We start from the raw sequence: 18,110 nt of genomic DNA, 5'->3' as shown, positions 1-18,110 counted from the left end.
TTGGAGGGATTTAAAGCAGAGCATAATTTGCAGTGTAGAAGAGGGAAACCAGCAGAGGAGCTGTCAATGTCTTCTGAAAAACCTTGTAATACAGGGCTTTTTATTGCTTGGTAGCCAGTGTGTGTAACTGTATGAGTTCCATAGAAAATGATTCAGTTGCATTTGACTGCAGTAAAACAGTTAACAAAGGTAGTAAATTATTTGATAAATGCTTCTACAGACAAGCAGACCTACAATAGCATCTGTACTCCTTTTTTTAAATTACTTATTTCATTGATACAAGAGTGATAAAACTTTTTTTTCATAAGGAATAAGATATAGGATTGGGTTCTTAATGTCTTTATGCTTTCACTATCTCCCTTATGCATCATGCTGTTCAGTAGTTTAAAAGAGAAAATTAATAAAACCAAGTAAGGCCCTTGGGAGTAAGTCTTCCATCTTTTAAATTACATTTTAAGACCCCTTTCAAAATGGGGGACTGCTGCAGATTATCTGATTTTACACAATAGCCCAAGTTCAAACACATTTGTCCTTCTGTAATGATCAATCTCAGAACGATTCATCTGCATAATAGAGATTTTGTGGCTGAATTGTACTCTGCACAGATGAAAAGAGATGAGATACAGAAGTGCCCTTTTACGTTCTGAGACTGATGTGTTTTCATAGGAAGTTAGTTTAAATGAGCTAATTAGCACCTGTGAAAGAAATCTACTATGTATCAGTAAGTGATGGCAGCAAGTCCTCCATACATGTGTTGAACTGGTATTTTGAGTAGACTGGATGTCGGACCTGCTTTAGCTTTGTTGTGACACCAGGTGGATCCCTATAAGCAGAAAAAGTCCAAAACAGTTTTACTCTTCTGATAGACTAATGTAACAGCTAACATTCATGAGTATTATTTTTTAATAAATTGTTATTTTTAGGAGTGATAATTCTGGGGAGTAAGACTGTATCAGTCAGTTCCATTAAATCCTCTTATCTTGTACACTTTGCCCCAATCTTTATCATTTTCACTCAATGATTTGTGAACTCTACCTATTTATTTGATGTGTCTTCACAGATGTATATCTTCAGTGCTGAATTTAAGTATATTTTTACCTAAATGTATTATAGGTGTTCCTCTGCATTCTTTGAGGAAGAGAGATCGGCTTTAAAACAGAAACGGCAGAAAATCAGACTTTTGCAGCAGCGGAAAGTTGCAGATATTTCACAGTTCAAAGATCTTCCAGAAGAAATTCCGTTACCACTTGTAATAGGAACAAAAGTTACAGGTAACTTCTTGGAAGCACAGAAAAACAGCCAAGTGTTTTGTAAAGATTTTAGTCAACCATAGTGCACTTAGTGCATGTAGTTGATTTAAATCATCCAAACTGGTGTATTTTTATTGCTAGCTCATTGAGAAAGTACCTGTGAGGATTAGCTACTGTTTTTAAATGGTGATACAGTTTTGAGGTACAAACTGAGTGTGATCTGTTATTTTTCCTCTTCAAATTGTAGATTTAAGTGGGTTTTTTTTATTCTTTTTTTTCTTTTTGAATGTATTGTATATCACAAATCTTGGAGAGAGAGACAGAGAGATCCTTAAATGCAAAGAGATGAGTTCTGTCTGAAAGTTTAAAACCTAACCTAATATAAAACTTGAATTTCCTTTTTCAGTAAAAATATCTGTGTTAGAAGAGATATGCAATTGATATTGCAGTGTAGCTGGACATATATACTAAACATGAAGTTGCCTTACTGAAAAAGCTTACACATAACTAAGGAAAAAATATTGTTAAAAACATTCCACAAGTTTTGTCTTAATTTTATAAAAGCCTTAGTTCCTCCATCCTCTCTGTTTCACGATCCAGATGCTTTTCGCTTAAGCATGGTATCTCCTATTCAAGCCACTACCGTTCATCGCTCTTTGCTCTCCTCAGCAAAACTGTCCTTAATTCTTGCTGAAAAGCAGACACGCACAACACTGCCTCTCCTCACTCTCCTGGAGCTGTATGCTTGAGCTGCATTCCTCATTGTCTTTTGCTAAATATACAGTCATCAGTGGAAGTGATAAGAGAGAAATGATTTGCAAAAATCATCAAGAAATTTGCTTTTGCCTGCAAAATCTGTCAGTCAGAAGGTATTGTGTATTAAACAGTGTTTTTATTTAGACATAAGTCTAATGGTAAGGATTAGATTTGGGAAATACCTGGCTTGTGAAGATAAATTTGGAAAAAATATGGGTAGTATTTCTATTGCATACAATACTTTTTCAGGGTTTTTCCTATTTTTTTTGTCCTTTAATCTGTGGGTTTTAAATATACAAAAAGTTACTTGCAAAAGATTTATTAAGCTTGTTTTTTCTTCATAGTGTCAGAACATTATAATGTTTAATTTGGTTTTCCTTTTTCTTTTTAAGCACGTTTGCGAGGTGTCCATGATGGACTATTCACTGGACAAATAGATGCTGTAGACACTCTTAATGCTACATACAGAGTGACTTTTGACAGGGCAGGTCTTGGAACACACACAGTCCCAGATTATGAAGTTCTTGTAAGTAATAATGACACATTCTTAAAATTGCTGTGATTAAAAAAATCTGTAATTGTGTGCTTTAATCACAAGGAAGACAATTCAAAATATTACATCCAGGTGGTATTGTCATAAAGTACAAACAAGCATGACAGATGCCTGGGAAATTCCAGGGGAATGGGCCTCTACTGTTTATATTTTTATGGAACAGGATAAAAACCAAATGGCTCAGACTGAAATAATTTACAAGCCCTACTATTATAGGTTATTATAATAGCCTGGGGTTGATATGAAGAAATGAGTAGTGTAAGATCCCAAAGAAAATTCTGCTATGAGATCCCAGCAGGATTTGCATAACATTCAAGAAAACTTGGCCCTTGGTACTTTGCCAAAGTCTGGAAAGGCCTGTAGTAGTTGCAAGCAAGTATTGTGAGTTGATTGAACCTCATTTTTAAACTTCTTATGATGAGGAAGCTAACTGTGGAGGTGTTGCTTTGGTCAAACAGTTTGGTAGCATTTCCTAGCACATGGGCTTTTTTATCAATTTATGAGCTCCAGAAATTGTTCCTGCCAAATAGGCTGACCTAGACTGCAAGCTTTTCAGAGAACCTCATGTTCTTTGGTATGTTGTGTAGTGTTGAATCTACTAAGGGCCCACAATTGCTCTAGTCTCTGTCATGATCTGAATTTGGAACTTTTACTGAGCTCCTCTTCAGTCATGATTTGTCTGCAACTTGCCAATAGGATTTTGGGAAATATTCCTGCAGGTTTATTTTGATGTGATGCCATAATACTTTTAAACCTCCAGCGAGGAAACATGATTTTGAAACTCCTGCTAGCCCAGAAGGAAAGCTTTAATCTTTTGATGTTGCTGGGTTAGGGCGTAATGGGCATAGCTAGTCCAGGTTCCAGAAATAAATTATGTGTTATAAGTTATGTAAAGAAGTTTAATCTGAAGTATATCTTTCCTGTCTTGCAGAGTAATGAGCCTCACGAAACCATGCCAATTGCTGCCTTCGGACAGAAACAACGACCTTCAAGGTTCTTTATGACACCTCCCCGATTGCAGTATACACCACTCCAGTCTCCAATTACAGTAAGTTACTTTCTTCATGTAATATTAATCACTGAAATAGTTTCTGATACGTGTTGAAGCTGTTACCTTCAAAGTTTTTGAGATTATTTTTCTGAGGTTGTCAGGATAAAAATTTTAGCAAATTCCTCTGAAAATAAGCTATTAAATGAAATATTCTTTCTTGTATAGGACAGTGATCCTTTGTTAGGACAAACTTCATGGAAAAACAAAATTTCAGGCACAGATAGTGAAACACTAGGCGGCTTTCCGGTAGAATTCCTCATTCAAGTGGTAAGTGGTCATTGCAACTCTTGGTTTTGCTGTGCGTTGTTGTCCTTTTGTGTTTACTCCACCAGTTCTTCTGCAGTTAAATGACCTTCTGTTGACTTATGACAGATATGGTGATATCCGTATTAACTTTTGAAAATACGTTAATTTTCTCTTAAATTTTACTAAAGAGACATTTTATTACATTTGCTTAAATGTAAGAGATTCTTAATTCTCTCACTTGTTCATAAGCTTTGAAATATTCTGCTCTTCAGATCCCAGCAGTGCTCCAAAAGTGCCTTGTTTTTCCCAGCTCTGCTACTTTGTCTAAAAAAAGTAAAAAACAAGTAAACTTGTACTGTGTTAAGGCTTTTAAATATATATATACTTACATTATTCAAAGAACATTTGCCCATATGCTTTATTATATACTTTATAATATTGTATTTTATGTAATGTCCTACCCTCTTGAAGAAGAAAAGCAGCACACTTTTCCCTGAAAGCAAACATACTTGTTATAGATAAGAAAACTATTTTTTTATCTTCACCTTTATGAACTAATTCCTCAGTGATTTTTGTGCACCAGTGGAGAAGAGCACAGGCAAATAACATTAGGAAACTGAGATTCATTGAATGTCAAAACTCATCGAAGCAAGTTAGTCTTCAGGATGACAGAAGAATATAATTGCTCATGTTGGCTTAGGTGAAGATCTGTGATAGAATTCTTTGATCTGTGCTTAAAATATTAAGAACTGAGAAATAATATTGCTAAATGCTTCTCAAATTTTAAAGTATATGTAATTAGTCAAAAGAATCAAGTCATGTCTTTAGCTCACATGAAACACTAATATTTTGGCCATTCAACCTAAGGAATTTATTTGATGGAAGTATCTATTCAGGTTTTTAGGGGAAACACGTTGTATGAAGCAAATCTTGAAAAAGGTGGCCTGGCATCTAGCTTACCTAAGAAAATTAGAAATAAATGTAGTTGCTGTAAGGTGAATTACGTCAAATTGCAATACAGAAAAGACAGAGTCTTTCTTTGTGCAGCTAAACCATATCTGCAGCTATCTTCTTGAGCTACCAAGTATGATCAAGGAAATGGATAATTAAGGTGAACTGAGCTTTACAAGCTACAAGCTTCATGAGGATCTTTTTAGTAGGTCAAGTTGGTCTATTTATGATATTGTTTCTGTATTTGAAATCTGAAAACCAGTGATTTCTCAGTCACATTTGGTGATCTATTATTACTTGTTACAAGGATATCTGAGTTTTAAAAATACAGGTCTCTTGCTTGTAGTACAAGTGGTGGCTCTTTATAAAGATACGTATCTTTGCTTGAAGATTGTTAAAAGATTTTTCTTAACAAAATCAGCCCACAGATTTTTGACATTTGTTTATGTCAACAACTTTATAAAAAACCTGGATTTAAAAAGAATCATGTGGCTTAAAAAAAGATTTATTGGAGTGTGCATTATTTTTAAATCTAGCATTTTTAGCATCAACTTTTTTATTAGAAGTTTAAGCATGCTACTGAAATTTTGTGGTTTTAAATACATGATGCTGGTGAATACTGGTTATTGATTGCACTGCATTCACCAGTCTAGATGTATTTTTATGCTCAAGGTGACCACTGGAGACATTCTAGCCTTTTGTGCGCACTGAAACTGTAAAAAGGTCAAAGCCCTCATTCTGATTTAATGATGATTCAGGAAGTAAACGATCCGAAAATGTTTGATTCCAATTTCAAAGAACTGTTGCCAGGCAATATGATTATTTATGATGCCATGAATAAGCGATTTCATGGGAAAACTTTCTTTTCAACAAAACAGAAAAAATGCAGCACACCTTGAATAAGGTTTCATCCCAGACCTTTAGTTCTCTTTTATGGATTCTGAATTTGATATTGGACAAAAGAAAATGTGTCCAAAATAAGGTGCAGACCCTGACAAATAAATGTTACGGATATTCTCTTTATCTATAACTTGCAGTTATAAGCAAACATTGGGATTTGTAGCAACTATTTCTACACTATTGTGTCTTAGTTTTTCCAAATTTTTATATTAATTTCTACATATTTACATTTTGGCATCAGAGACTGCTATTCTTTCTGGTTTTTACCGTGGACAAACATGTGTATTAGGAGAAGAGTGGCTCAAAAATTAACATATGATGCTAGGAATAAAGTCAACAATGAACAAGTAAGAAATTTTAAAACAAAAGTCTTTCATGCTTACATGCTATATGTAATGTGTCCTTAGATGTTTCCTAGGCTACATTGCGGGTCAAAATCTATAGATAAGATTCTTACATTTCAGTCAGCATTAACATTTGGAGGATGTTTTTCCGAGAGTTCAGCTACAGCTTCCTCCCCCCAGCCCTCAGCCCTTCTTGGTTGTTTTTGAAGGGCAAACAAAGTTAAACTGGGAAGGAAACATTCTAGGACAAAAGAAATCGTTTGCAGGATAGCTTCATGTCCAGAAGAGGGGGTATGTTAGTGCAGCACCTTCAGCGAAGCAATTGTGTCTTCCTGGTTGCTGTGGGAAGACTTCAAAGCAGAATTTAACTTCTGGAAATGGATACTGGATTTTTTACTGTTTTCTGGTTATGAATACTTTGCAATAACATGCTATGGACTATTTTCACACTTTACTTTCAAATGCTTGTGTTCTTATAGTCTTTTGGCTAAAATCTGAAATGCAAACTTAAACACACTGATTGGGTTGTTCCTTCATCTCTTTTAAGGTAGAACAGCATTTGTTATGGTTTAACCCAGCCAGCAACTAAGCACCGTGCAGCAGCTCACTCACCCTCATCCTTGCAGTGGGATGAGGAGGAGAGGGAGGGGGAGGGAATAAAAATTAAGAGTTAAGAACACTTGAAATAACTACAATGAATATAATATATAATATCAATAGTCATGAAAAGAAATATAACAGAGAGATACAGAGTAAAACCCAACGGAAATGAAAAATCTAACCAAGGTGTACACAGTGCAGTTGCTCACAACTTCAGGCTCACAACTGCCTGAACAGTGATCAACCTTCCCTTAGAGTCCTCCCCAGTTTATATACTGGGCACAGCACTTTATGGTAAGGAATAGCCCTTGGGTCAGCTGTCCTGGCTGTATCTCCTCCCAGCTTCTTGTGCACCCACCCCCAAGCCACTGTCTGACAGGGCAGGACAAGCAACAGAAAAGCCCTTGACAGTATGCAAGCATTGCCGAGCAGTAACAAAAACATCCCTATGTCATTAGCATTCTTTTCAGCTTAAACTCAAACCACAGCCCTGTACCAGCTACTAGGAAGAAAATTAACTCTTATCTCAGATGAAACCAGGACAGCATTGTACTAAAAACTCATTTCTAGTTTAATGAGAACTATAAATTATAACAGTAAACAGGATGAATTATGCTGAAAGGCAAGAATTTCTCAAGGAAAATAGGGCTGAACTGAGTTAACGTGTTCACTCATGATGCTGGTAAATGAAAATGAAAGTCTATTTAATAAAATGTACCAATGAGAGAAAATTGGTAAACATCATAGATACAGTGAAAGGTCAGAGTTCTTGTAGAGAGAATCAGATTACCTTGATCACTGGAGTGTATCTGGGAATAGGATGAATATAACATAAAATCCAAGCTCATGTACTGGAGAACTTGAATCTATCATCCTTGAATGTGTCTGAATGTTAAAGAAATGTTAAGTAACAAATACCTTGCAAGTTTTGGAGACAAATACTGTATTCTGCACTAAGCTGAGGACTGACCATATTTACAAAGGAGATAGACTTAAACATGTTAAGCTGTTACTGGATGGTGACCATGGCAGAGCTTGATGAGTAACATTTTGGCAGCAGTGGCAGATGGCATATAGTCCTATTCTTCCTCCCAGGTGTTTTTTTGCTAACATGAGCACTTCTGTGGTATGTTAGAAACCAGAGCAGAGAGATAATCCAGTTCACAAGTTACAATCTTAAATATTTTTTTCTGTCCTTTTCTGAATTTATTGTTTTTTCATTATCAGTTCCCTGATTGGATTCTTCAAGTAGCTGCAAAAATGTAAGTGCTGGCTCAGCACATACATTGAGGGGACAGCATAAGGACAAAAATGAGCAGCTATAATTGGAAGAGTGAATAATCTATGCAGTATTGCCTCTATGTGGCTTGCCATCCACTCATAAGGTTCATCTGGCAAAGTATTTGAGGTAGAAAGACAGAGGTATTGATGCCGTTCAACAGGTGCATCATTGGGAATACTGGTGCAGGAGCTTTCCTGTTGGTCACATTCAGGAAATTGAGTGAATGGAAAAAAAGATACAGAAAGAGCCACAAGAGTTTAGGAGATCAAGAGCATTTTATGGGAGAGGAGACTAGAAAGGCTTGGGTTGTGACTAGTGAAAGACCAATAGAGAAGAGATGCTTTTACTGTCTGTGAATAAACAGGGATAAGTACAAGGAGAGAGAGCCTATATTTAGCCAAAAAACAGCTTTGGCAGAAAAACTTATGTGGAGGTGAACAAGAATGCATTTAACATGGGAATTCCAAAAAAGATTCATAATTAGCTGAAAGGGGTCCTGGAACAACTTTCTGTTAGGATTTGTGGGGTCAAGAAACCTGTCTGCCTTCAGAATTAACTGAAAATCAACAAGGTGATTATGTATAAGCAGGTGTATCTTGAACTAGGAGTTCCTATTTCTCTCAGTCCCATGTTCCACTACTAGGATGCAGTTACCTCCTTTGAAATTTATAAAAACTTCAAATCTTGGCTCTGTTTACACCGGTAATAAAACTGTTGCTGGTTGTAGTAGAGACTGGATAACTCTCAGGGACCTTAGAGAGTACAAATAGTTTTAGGAGTGATATGTGTGTTGAGAGTATTCCCAGTGATTTCTACTTCAGCCTGTTAAATCCCAATGGAAGTGGAAACAGGATATTCCCGTTATGAAAGAAGGAAATGGAAAGCCCAGAGTTGTTCTCTGTAAAATAGGTCCAATCTCTATACCAGGTTTTATTGCAGGAGTGTACATAAAGGGCTGGTGCTCAGCTACGGGCACAGCTGAGAACTCTGTGAAAAAAGATATGGTAAGGTGAGAGATATTAATTGCAGTACATGATGATAACACCTTTTGCTTTCCTTCAAGCTGCAAAAAAAAAAGATTCTTCAGCCTCTAGCTGGCCATAAATTATATTAGTTTTCCTATAGTGAATTTCGGCTGATGGATTTTGGTATTCTCCAACCTAGGGCACTTGAAAGTGCTTTATAAATCTCTGGAAAATCCATCATTTAATTTTAATTAATTTTTATTTCTGCATCTTAACTTGATGGACAACTGAGAGATTGTTTTTTTAATGATGAAAGAAATGCACTTTATTATCTTGGGTTTCTATGGCATTTCAAAACTGCTTAAGGACTTATTCATTCTAAAAATAGTTCCTTTGTTTTAGACCAGGTTATCGAAAATCCTCATGATCAAGAAGGAACACATCAAGCAGTTGAGAGAAATGAATACAGAAGCAGAAAAGCTGGTGAGAATATTCTCTTTTCAGTTCTTAAAACAGGATATGCCTTAATAGCTAATGTAAATAGGTACAACTGACAAGAGAGGTCAGTTGTTTCAAATGTGATTCTCTTTTGAACGCATTATGCTTTGGAGACTGCTCAGTGTCAAAATTGGGATAGCATATGTCAGTTGGCCTGTGAAGTAAGGAAATAACTGTGTAATTTGAGGATCTTAGATACAAGTTGGTAGTGTAAGATATTCTTCATCATCATTTTCAAAACCCACCTGGACGCATTCCTGTGCGACCTCATCTAGGTGGACCTGCTTTGGCAAGGGGATTGGACTAGATGATCTCTAAAGGTCCCTTCCACCTCCTACCATTCTATGATTTTATTTTGTGGATGGTAAGTACTTATTTCATTTTCTGGCTAAAACAATAACTCAGTTCAGATTTTTTTTTCATATAAAGCTCTGACGGCCCTTGACTGGCATTTAAAATTAAAATACCAGAGCAGCTACAGCATAATTAGCATCAGCGGAATAGTTTTCTTGCTACACTTTATCTAATCATAATTCAGTAAATCAAAGTGGTTAGAGTGCCCATTCTGTTACTTTTGTCTATCAATCAACTTGAAAATGGAACACTGTCAGTCTCAACCTTCTGGTAGCATCCATTCAGAGAGTTGTCTCTACAGACACAGGACTAAAGGTTTGTGGGGAGGAAGAGCAGTCTTTTTTACTTCTTGAAACCAAAAAGGTGGGGGTTTTCCTTGTAAAATACTTGAAAGTTGAAAGATTTAAATTATTGCAGTAAGATTTCCCCTCTTTGTCCCTTTGGTGATTATGCATGTGTATTCTGTTGTTCTGCTTCCTAATGCCCTATGCCTATAACTTGGCAATTTTCTTTTGTGCTGTGATGCTGCTTTTCAAAACCTTGGTATTTCAAGGGTTACAATGAGTTACTGCATTCTGTTTTCATGTGCATCAAATATTTTGTCTTTCAATGTTGTGCATTAGTAACTAAAATAGATGAAAAAAGCAAGAGCAAAACGTGCTGTTGCAACCTGTAGCTGATACTGAAAAATTGGCAACTCTTCTTAAAACAAACTAAAAAATTACTTGTTTTTACGCAGATATCAGTACTTGTATGTAGATGAGGAAATCCATAGGAATAACAGTAGCCTTCATCTGCCAAGAAACTACATATTAAAATCAGCTACTAAGTCATAAATTACCAGTACTGTTGTTTACACACAGAATCAGAGTTTTCCTTGATACACTTATTCCACAATGCATCAAGATGATGCATCAAGAACAGCATAGCCAGCAGGTCAAGGGAGGTTCTTCTCCTCCTCTACTCTGCCCTGGTGAGGCCTCATCTGGAGTCCTGTGTCCGGTTCTGGGCTCCTCAGCTCAAGAGGGACAGAAAACTTCTGGAGAGAGTCCAGTGCAGGGCCACCAAGATGATCAGGGGATTGGAACATCTTTCATATGAGGAAAGGCTGCGGGAACTGGGGCTGTTTAGTCTGGAGAAGAGGAAACTGAGGGGAGATCTTATTAACATTTACAAATATCTAAATGGTGGGTGTCAGGAGGTTGGGGCATCCCTTTTTTTCTGTAGTGGCTAGTGACAGGACAAGGGGTAATGGGATGAAGCTGGAACACAAAAGGTTCCACTTAAATATAAGAAAAAACTATTTCACAGTTCAGGTGAGGGAGCCCTGGCACAGGCTGCCCAGAGGGGTTGTGGAGTCTCCTGCGTTGGAGGTCTTCAAACCAATTAGGACATGCTCCTATGTGACCTGATCTAGGTTGACCTGCTTCTGCAGGGGGATTGGACTAGATGATCTCTAAAGGTCCCTTCCAACCCCTACTATTCTATGATTCTATGAAAGTAAAAGAAAGTAACGAGGAAGAAAGAGATCCAGGAAGAAACTTTATATTTTATATATTTTAACTCAGTTGTAACCCAGATAAGGACTTTGAGATACTTTTGAAATGTGTCCCTTGTGCGGTTTCCTTTATAATCCAGCAATCGTAAAGCAACCTCTGCTACTCCTCAAGGCCATCCTCATAAACATAGAGGATGTGATGCCATTCTATTGGGCCATATTCTTGGCCTGTCTTTTAATGGTCTTTGTCCCTTGGCAATCCTGTCTATGTTTGGACCATTGAGTATATGTTGTTTATCTTTTAAAATGTCTTTTCTTTGAACAAGAATCTTTTTTCCAGCTCCAGTCCACTTGAACTTCAATAACATACACGAATAAAATAAAATCCTTCGAATTCATTCTTCTGTAGTTTGTCAGACTTTGATAATAATTTGTACAATTGTATTTCACAGTTGTTGGAGTAATACCACTGCTTAGTTTAAAGCAATGCTTTCATGAAGGCTTTTGGTTTTTTGGTAAAAAAAATCTTATATAGAAATAGAATCCAATATTCTACATATATATTCTATATATTATATAGAGACATATATTCTGTTCTATATTTATGGAAATAGAAAGAACTAACCAAATCAGAACTGATTTTAAATGTTGTCCATTATTATGCAACAGTAGTAATAATGGATTTACATAAGGTGGGGGATGACCTAAGAGGAGTTATCAATACATGCAACCACTGCACAGTTTCTATTCGTTTTTTATGTAGTTAAGAATCTCGACATCACAATCCTAGTTGTGGCTGCAGATTATGAACAAGTTACTGCATACATAACATAGTAAACATCTTTCTGATAGCCATTTGGATAAACAAATCTAAATAAATAAAAAGGATAGCTAATTTGTTTTTTCACTTGACCTGCACTAAAGACAAGGTAAAGATGATGCTGGTCCTTCCAGAGAAGCATGTAGATGCTCAGTGACATAGATGTTGTCTACTTCCATCTACTGAAAGCCATCATTTTTTGCCTGACAGTTCAGCTCTTTGTCAGTGTTTCCAGATATTGGATCAGAGTGCCGGTGCTGAGAAATATTTCTATTGTCAACAATAGCATGAAATATCCTCAGCCTTTCCTCTCTGGTGGGGAATTTACAGTCCTCTGCAGCCTCCACAGCTAGCCTGAAGTAGGCCAGTCTGCACTAGGGGATCTGATCACTGATCTTCCAGAGCTGCAGGAAGTATACCAAATTTATGATGGTTTCCAGTTTGCTTTCAGGTGACTTCTGAAGTTATGGTATTAGTTTAAAGCCTTATTAATTTGTTTTCCAGACTTGTAAATCCCTGGAGATCTTTTAATGGATTTAGTTTAATGGGGAACTTTGAACTGATAACAGAAACCTTAATTTTGAGTTTTTGACCTGGACCCTCCTCTTGTCTTTGCATTTTGCTTTATCTTGTGACATAAAATCTTATAGCTACAGGTTTGATTATATGAGGTACTTATGTGTCAGATATGTGACTGAGAGCAGTGGAAATACATCCAGCTTATATTGCAAGAGGCCATTTGTAGAGGAAATTTTATACTATATTATATGTTTTGTTTCAGTTTTGTAAACACCGTCTGAACACTGTTGAGACATTCTGAAAACAGTAGTGTATTCTGGTTTGTTTTGTAGGTTTTTTTTGTGGAAAGCCTTCCTTACCCAAATATATATGTTACATAAGCTCTGGTTACTTTCTTTCTTGGACAAACTGTTAGATGTATCAGAATGTAGGTAGTGGCCACTTGAGGATGACTCAGTGTTAACTTATTAGACAACTCGTTCCTCCCATCCTGACACCAAGGTCGCTGTGGCCACAGTGTCCTACACTGTTCTTCTACTGATAGGATAGTTTTCTGTTCATACGGTAGAGAGAAGCCATACTCAACTTCTGGAGAAAGCAGGTCAGACCACAGTCATTTTGCATAGCATTTCCACCACAGATTATCATAGCACTCTGTGAAGAGAATGAAAACATGGTAGTTACTACACAGTTGTCCCTTGGAGTTCTAAAAAGTGATACTACATTTTAATATTTTGTCTGTTAACATTTTTCTATTAAACACTAGGATTTAAAACAACTCAATACTTTCAAGTGAAAATTCCTTTTGATGAGTTTAAAAGAGACAAATGTTCACTATGGCATTAACTTGAAAATGTTTTGTCTTTTCCACAGAAATCCTATTCTATGCCAATTGGCATTGAGTTTCAGAGGAGATACGCAACTATCGTCCTAGATCTAGAACAGCTAAACAAAGACTTAAATAAAGTTTTACATAAAGTTCAACAGTATTGTTACGAGGTAAGATTTTGCTAGACTTTGTGTGCCCCCCAAAAAAAGAAATCATTTCCCAGGAACAGGGCATAGGTGGGAGTTGCTCTGAAATTAAATTGATGGCAGCTGTATTGGATTCCTTCTTTCTACCTGTCTCTGCCTTTGTCTGTCTGTTGGTCTCTTTTACCAGAAAATGTACACTTTTGCTGATGCCAGAGGCTGGTTTTGTGAAACAACCAATATGTAAAAAAAAAAAAAAAAAAACCAACAGTGTACTATATACCTGTGGAGTCTCTCTGAAGTCATTTCTCATTTCATTCACACAACAAATGCGAAGGAGATCTTTGTTCTTATTTTCTCTCCCTCATATCTCTGCAGCTTGCTCCTGACCAGGGCCTCCAGCCTGCTGACCAACCAACAGATCTGAGGCGTAGATGTGAAGAGGAGGCTCAAGAGATTGTCAGGCAAGCAAATTCCTCCACAACAGGACAGCTTTGTGTTGAGAGTGATAATTTAACTGATCTCATCTCTAGGCTTACAGCAATATTACTGCAAATTAAGGTAAAATGTTTGCAAAAAATAGTTTCTTATAAAATAGATGGTATTAAAGCTCTGTCAGTTTCTTTGTGCCGAACTGTGAGAACATTTTTTGTTTTCTTCTCCTACAGTGTCTAGCAGAAGGAGGTGATCTGAACTCCTTTGAATTTAAATCACTAACAGATTCATTAAATGACATTAAGAATTCAATAGACTCTTCAAATATCAGGTATTACTCTTTGAATATTTAATTCTTAATTACACATTTTGTGCCAGGCAGCATTTCTTGCTCTATTTTAGAGGTGAACATTGATTGTAATTAAGGGGTTTAATGTGGTAACTTTTACTTCTAGGAATGATCCTATTTAAAAGGGATCTTCTTAAATGGAGTGGGAAATTAGCAGTTTACTGTTTGAACCTATCAGTGAAGTAACACGATTAAGAAACAAAGAAAAGAAAAAAAGTGCTAAATTGATGAAGCCACAACTTTTTTCTTGCTGTTCAGTCATTTATGACAACTAATAAGATATTTTAGAACATTTTCAGACTTTGAAATCCCACTAATAAACGTAATTTCTTTAAACCATGAAACAATACTATTTCAGCGCTCTTTTTGCATAGTTACTCAATCCTTTGTCTGTAAATATCAAAAGCTGACCTATGAGACAGTTATAGCCTCTGACCAGCTTCCATCAGCAATATTTTGAAGCAAGAAATAGAAGAACAGCCACATTGTACCAGATCAAAGGCCCATCTAGTCTAGGTGGGCCACTTTTCAACAGTTGTCACAAGCAGGTGCCTGAGGAAGCATTATAAAAAGAGCAAGAATGTGGTGATACTTGTCTGGGGGACACTGCAGCCTCTGGCAATTTGTGACCAGGATTTTTTTTTTGTAGTTATATGTTGCTAAATCACATAACTTAAATATACTGAAATAGTATTTTCTTATAAAGTAACAGTATGAATATGGAGAGGTTAAGGGGAGGCTGCACACATGGATTTGTTTTTCTTTTGTAAAGGTAGTAGGGATGGCCTTTTGATTTAGAAATATTTTTTGACAAATGCTGTTTTATCGCACTTCTCATTAGTACAAAAAAATAAACCCCAAAGGTGGGTGAAACTTCTCAGAATCAATACTGTAAATCACATTTTGGTGTGCATTCAACTCAAGGTTGATGTACACTGTAAAGAAGGTGGTGAAGTTTCCATTTCACTGTATTTATTTTGTGCATTTTAGCATCTCTTGTAATATTTGTAGTTTATTAACTCTGGGCATGTTACAGTCTTTGTTAAACTAGCCGAGGCAGTAACTCTTGATTTCATGCAGTCGTTTGTGCAAATGCTACTCTTAGATTCATATGAATTTTTCTGTTGACTATGACTGTCACTGTAGAAATATTCAGCCACACCTCTTAAATACGGGGTTTAACACTTTTTTTTTTTACCTCTTCTTCTTTTCTTCCTGTAGTTGTTTTCAGAATAACGTTGAGATCCACGTTGCACATATTCAGAGCGGTCTGAGCCAGATGGGAAATTTACATGCTTTCGCAGCTAACAACACCAACAGAGACTGAACGTTTTATTTGAGGCGTACAGAAAGTAGTTCTGGAAAATCCTCTTCCTTTATATAGGCTTCACCAAATATCCTAACTGCCAGAAGATGAGGGAAAAGAAAACCTCTCAGAAAGGACCCTTTTAAATATATTTTATCTGCTTCTTAAGAAAACCAGCATTACTGGCCGGCGTTACATTAGATTTCTCTGTTTGTTATTCCCATGCAGTAGTTTTGCTAACTGGTAATCTCTTAGTAATTGCATTTATTATAATAAACCCAAAAACATACTTTCATATCATTTGAGCTTAGTTTTTAAATGTTCAGGTGAATTCTGCACACTTCTTGCTGTTGGCTTTCCTGGTATGTTAGAAGTGATGAAGAGGAAATGGCTCAAATTAGTAGCCACATGGCAGGTAATTGTTATGTAAAGCTACGCTTCTGTGTAGGTATCAGAGTTGCCATTTCAGCCTTCAGGTGGCCTGATGACAGGGCAGGCGGGGTGGAGGAGTGTATATGATGTTCCTGAGCAGAAGCAGCAGCAGCCGCTGGATACGGACAGCAAACAGAAGCTGTAAACTTGAGGACGTTGGGCAGGTCTCTGGATCAGTCAATGTCTCGTTGGAACTTTTAATTTATCGTAACTTATAGGAGGAGTCTAATGAAGGAATATAAAAAATGTAACTGTTGACTTTTCAGAAAGAGTTTGGTTATGGCTTTTCCCCTTCGCTTGGGCCAAGGGAAGTGCTTTAGTTGGTATTTTGTATAAATAACTGGTTAAACATTATTGTTTTTCCAAATTTTTGTTTGTTTTGCACAACTTTTAAATTAGATTTTTACTGGTTATCTGAAAATACACAACATATATAAAATATGAAGATTTTTATAGATTTAAGATAACCAGTGAGGTAAACTGCAAAAATAAAAGTGACAACCTGCCTATTGAGTACCTTTTGGAATGTTAATCTTGTAAAAAGTGTGTATTGGTTTGTTTAAATAGTCTTGTAAAGCTTCTGTGTAATAAATTGTTTCCAGATATGAATTTTCAGAGATAGCTGTAGAGATGTTTTTGATTCTTTTAGATGCCTCATTAAATGAGGTCTTTTATATGTTAATGTATAAAGAATATGTAAACAGGATTATTTTCAATTTTAAAATTTTGTATAGTTTAAAGATGCTTCTGTATTCTGTGTTGGTATTGTGCCACTGCAAAACTTTAGTGCAGAGTTTATATTTAGCTAAACTTGTTCTGTTAATTAAGAGAAATGCATAAATCTTTTATTCTCAATGAAATTTGTAACTCTGAATAAATTGACCTATGAGAGTTGATATATTTCACAAAAATGCAAACTTTTTTGCAGATGGTCTCGGGTCATTTTTTTTTTTTTAAGAGAAGTTATTTGCTGAAAACTGAATGTTACCAGGACAAGGTGAGTACCTGTTTTAAAAGGTATTTAGAAGCTTTACAAGGGATATTACAAAATCATGCTAAACACTGCTTTTGCAGTGAGTTCTTCATGGACTTTATCTCATAACACAATAGAACATTGTAGCAATCCCTGCAGTTACTTTTGTCATTACATTACCCCTTATTTTGTGGTGCTATCCTCTGCTTGGTAAAGACAGAAAGGTCCCCTTCCACCCTTTCCCTTTCAACAGAGAGCCCAGCTTAAGGCATGCAGGTTTAGTCTGACAGTAACTAACATGAGACACTAGTAGATACCACTACCAAGGGTGATACTCAGCAAAGGATTTGGGAACTTGCTTTTCATGTATAACTTTCAGGATACATTTCAATCACCACCACTCTGCAAGCTTAACTCTGATGTCGTAGGTGTGATGATTTTTACATGTGAATTGTTAAATGTGCTCTTTCCAACATGTTTTATCTTGATGCCAGGGTTTTTTTTAATCATTGCAGGGTAATATAACAGAGTAAGAAGACACATAATTTGTGATAAGCTTATCTGTGTACTTGCTCTTGTTTGGCCAATTCAGACAGTATAAATACATACGCTGCTTCTCTGCAAGAGCCTGCATTTCCCCTTAATCATTGATACACTGGGTCAGAGACCATGTTGAGTTTTGGTGAAATACAGTAACAAATATAACTGTGGTGAATGTGGTTTAAGCATAGCAGCAATCTCAAGAACCTCCCTACAACTACAATAACTTAAGTCAGCAGGAGCGGAACAACTTAGTTTGGTTTCTTAGAGTCAGTAAACTTGAATTCACCCCCTGCCCCCAAGAAACAATTGTTTTCTATGTCCTCCTTTAAGTAGTTCTAGGCCTTTCTGACCCCTAATGTAACTGCTCCAGGTCTGATTTGAGTTCATTGGTTGGGTTTTGCTTCATTATTTTTTTTTCCACGGGCAGCTCTGATTCTTGGAGGTAGAATATGAATCAGCAATGCTGCTATGCCACTTACCCACACAAGGTTACAGTACAGCCATGGCTCAGCT

General features: G+C 36.4%; 1 protein-coding gene across 1 annotated transcript in view; it reads left to right on the top strand.

Moving 5' to 3' along the window:
- Window positions 1-16,883, top strand: part of LIN9 (lin-9 DREAM MuvB core complex component) — a 39,905-nt gene extending 23,022 nt beyond the window's left edge. The window contains exons 6-14 of the mRNA XM_061990161.1: window positions 1,114-1,271; window positions 2,399-2,532; window positions 3,491-3,607; window positions 3,776-3,877; window positions 9,301-9,381; window positions 13,461-13,586; window positions 13,938-14,120; window positions 14,228-14,325; window positions 15,565-16,883. Of these exons, the coding sequence (XP_061846145.1) occupies window positions 1,114-1,271; window positions 2,399-2,532; window positions 3,491-3,607; window positions 3,776-3,877; window positions 9,301-9,381; window positions 13,461-13,586; window positions 13,938-14,120; window positions 14,228-14,325; window positions 15,565-15,670 (1,105 nt within the window). The 3' untranslated portion in view covers window positions 15,671-16,883. The remainder of the gene's footprint in view (window positions 1-1,113; window positions 1,272-2,398; window positions 2,533-3,490; window positions 3,608-3,775; window positions 3,878-9,300; window positions 9,382-13,460; window positions 13,587-13,937; window positions 14,121-14,227; window positions 14,326-15,564) is intronic.
- Window positions 16,884-18,110: the final 1,227 nt, after the last annotated feature.

Source organism: Colius striatus, chromosome 2 (assembly GCF_028858725.1).
Source record: "Colius striatus isolate bColStr4 chromosome 2, bColStr4.1.hap1, whole genome shotgun sequence".
Taxonomy (NCBI): Eukaryota; Metazoa; Chordata; class Aves; order Coliiformes; family Coliidae; genus Colius; species Colius striatus.
This window is presented reverse-complemented; position numbering and strand designations above follow the sequence as displayed.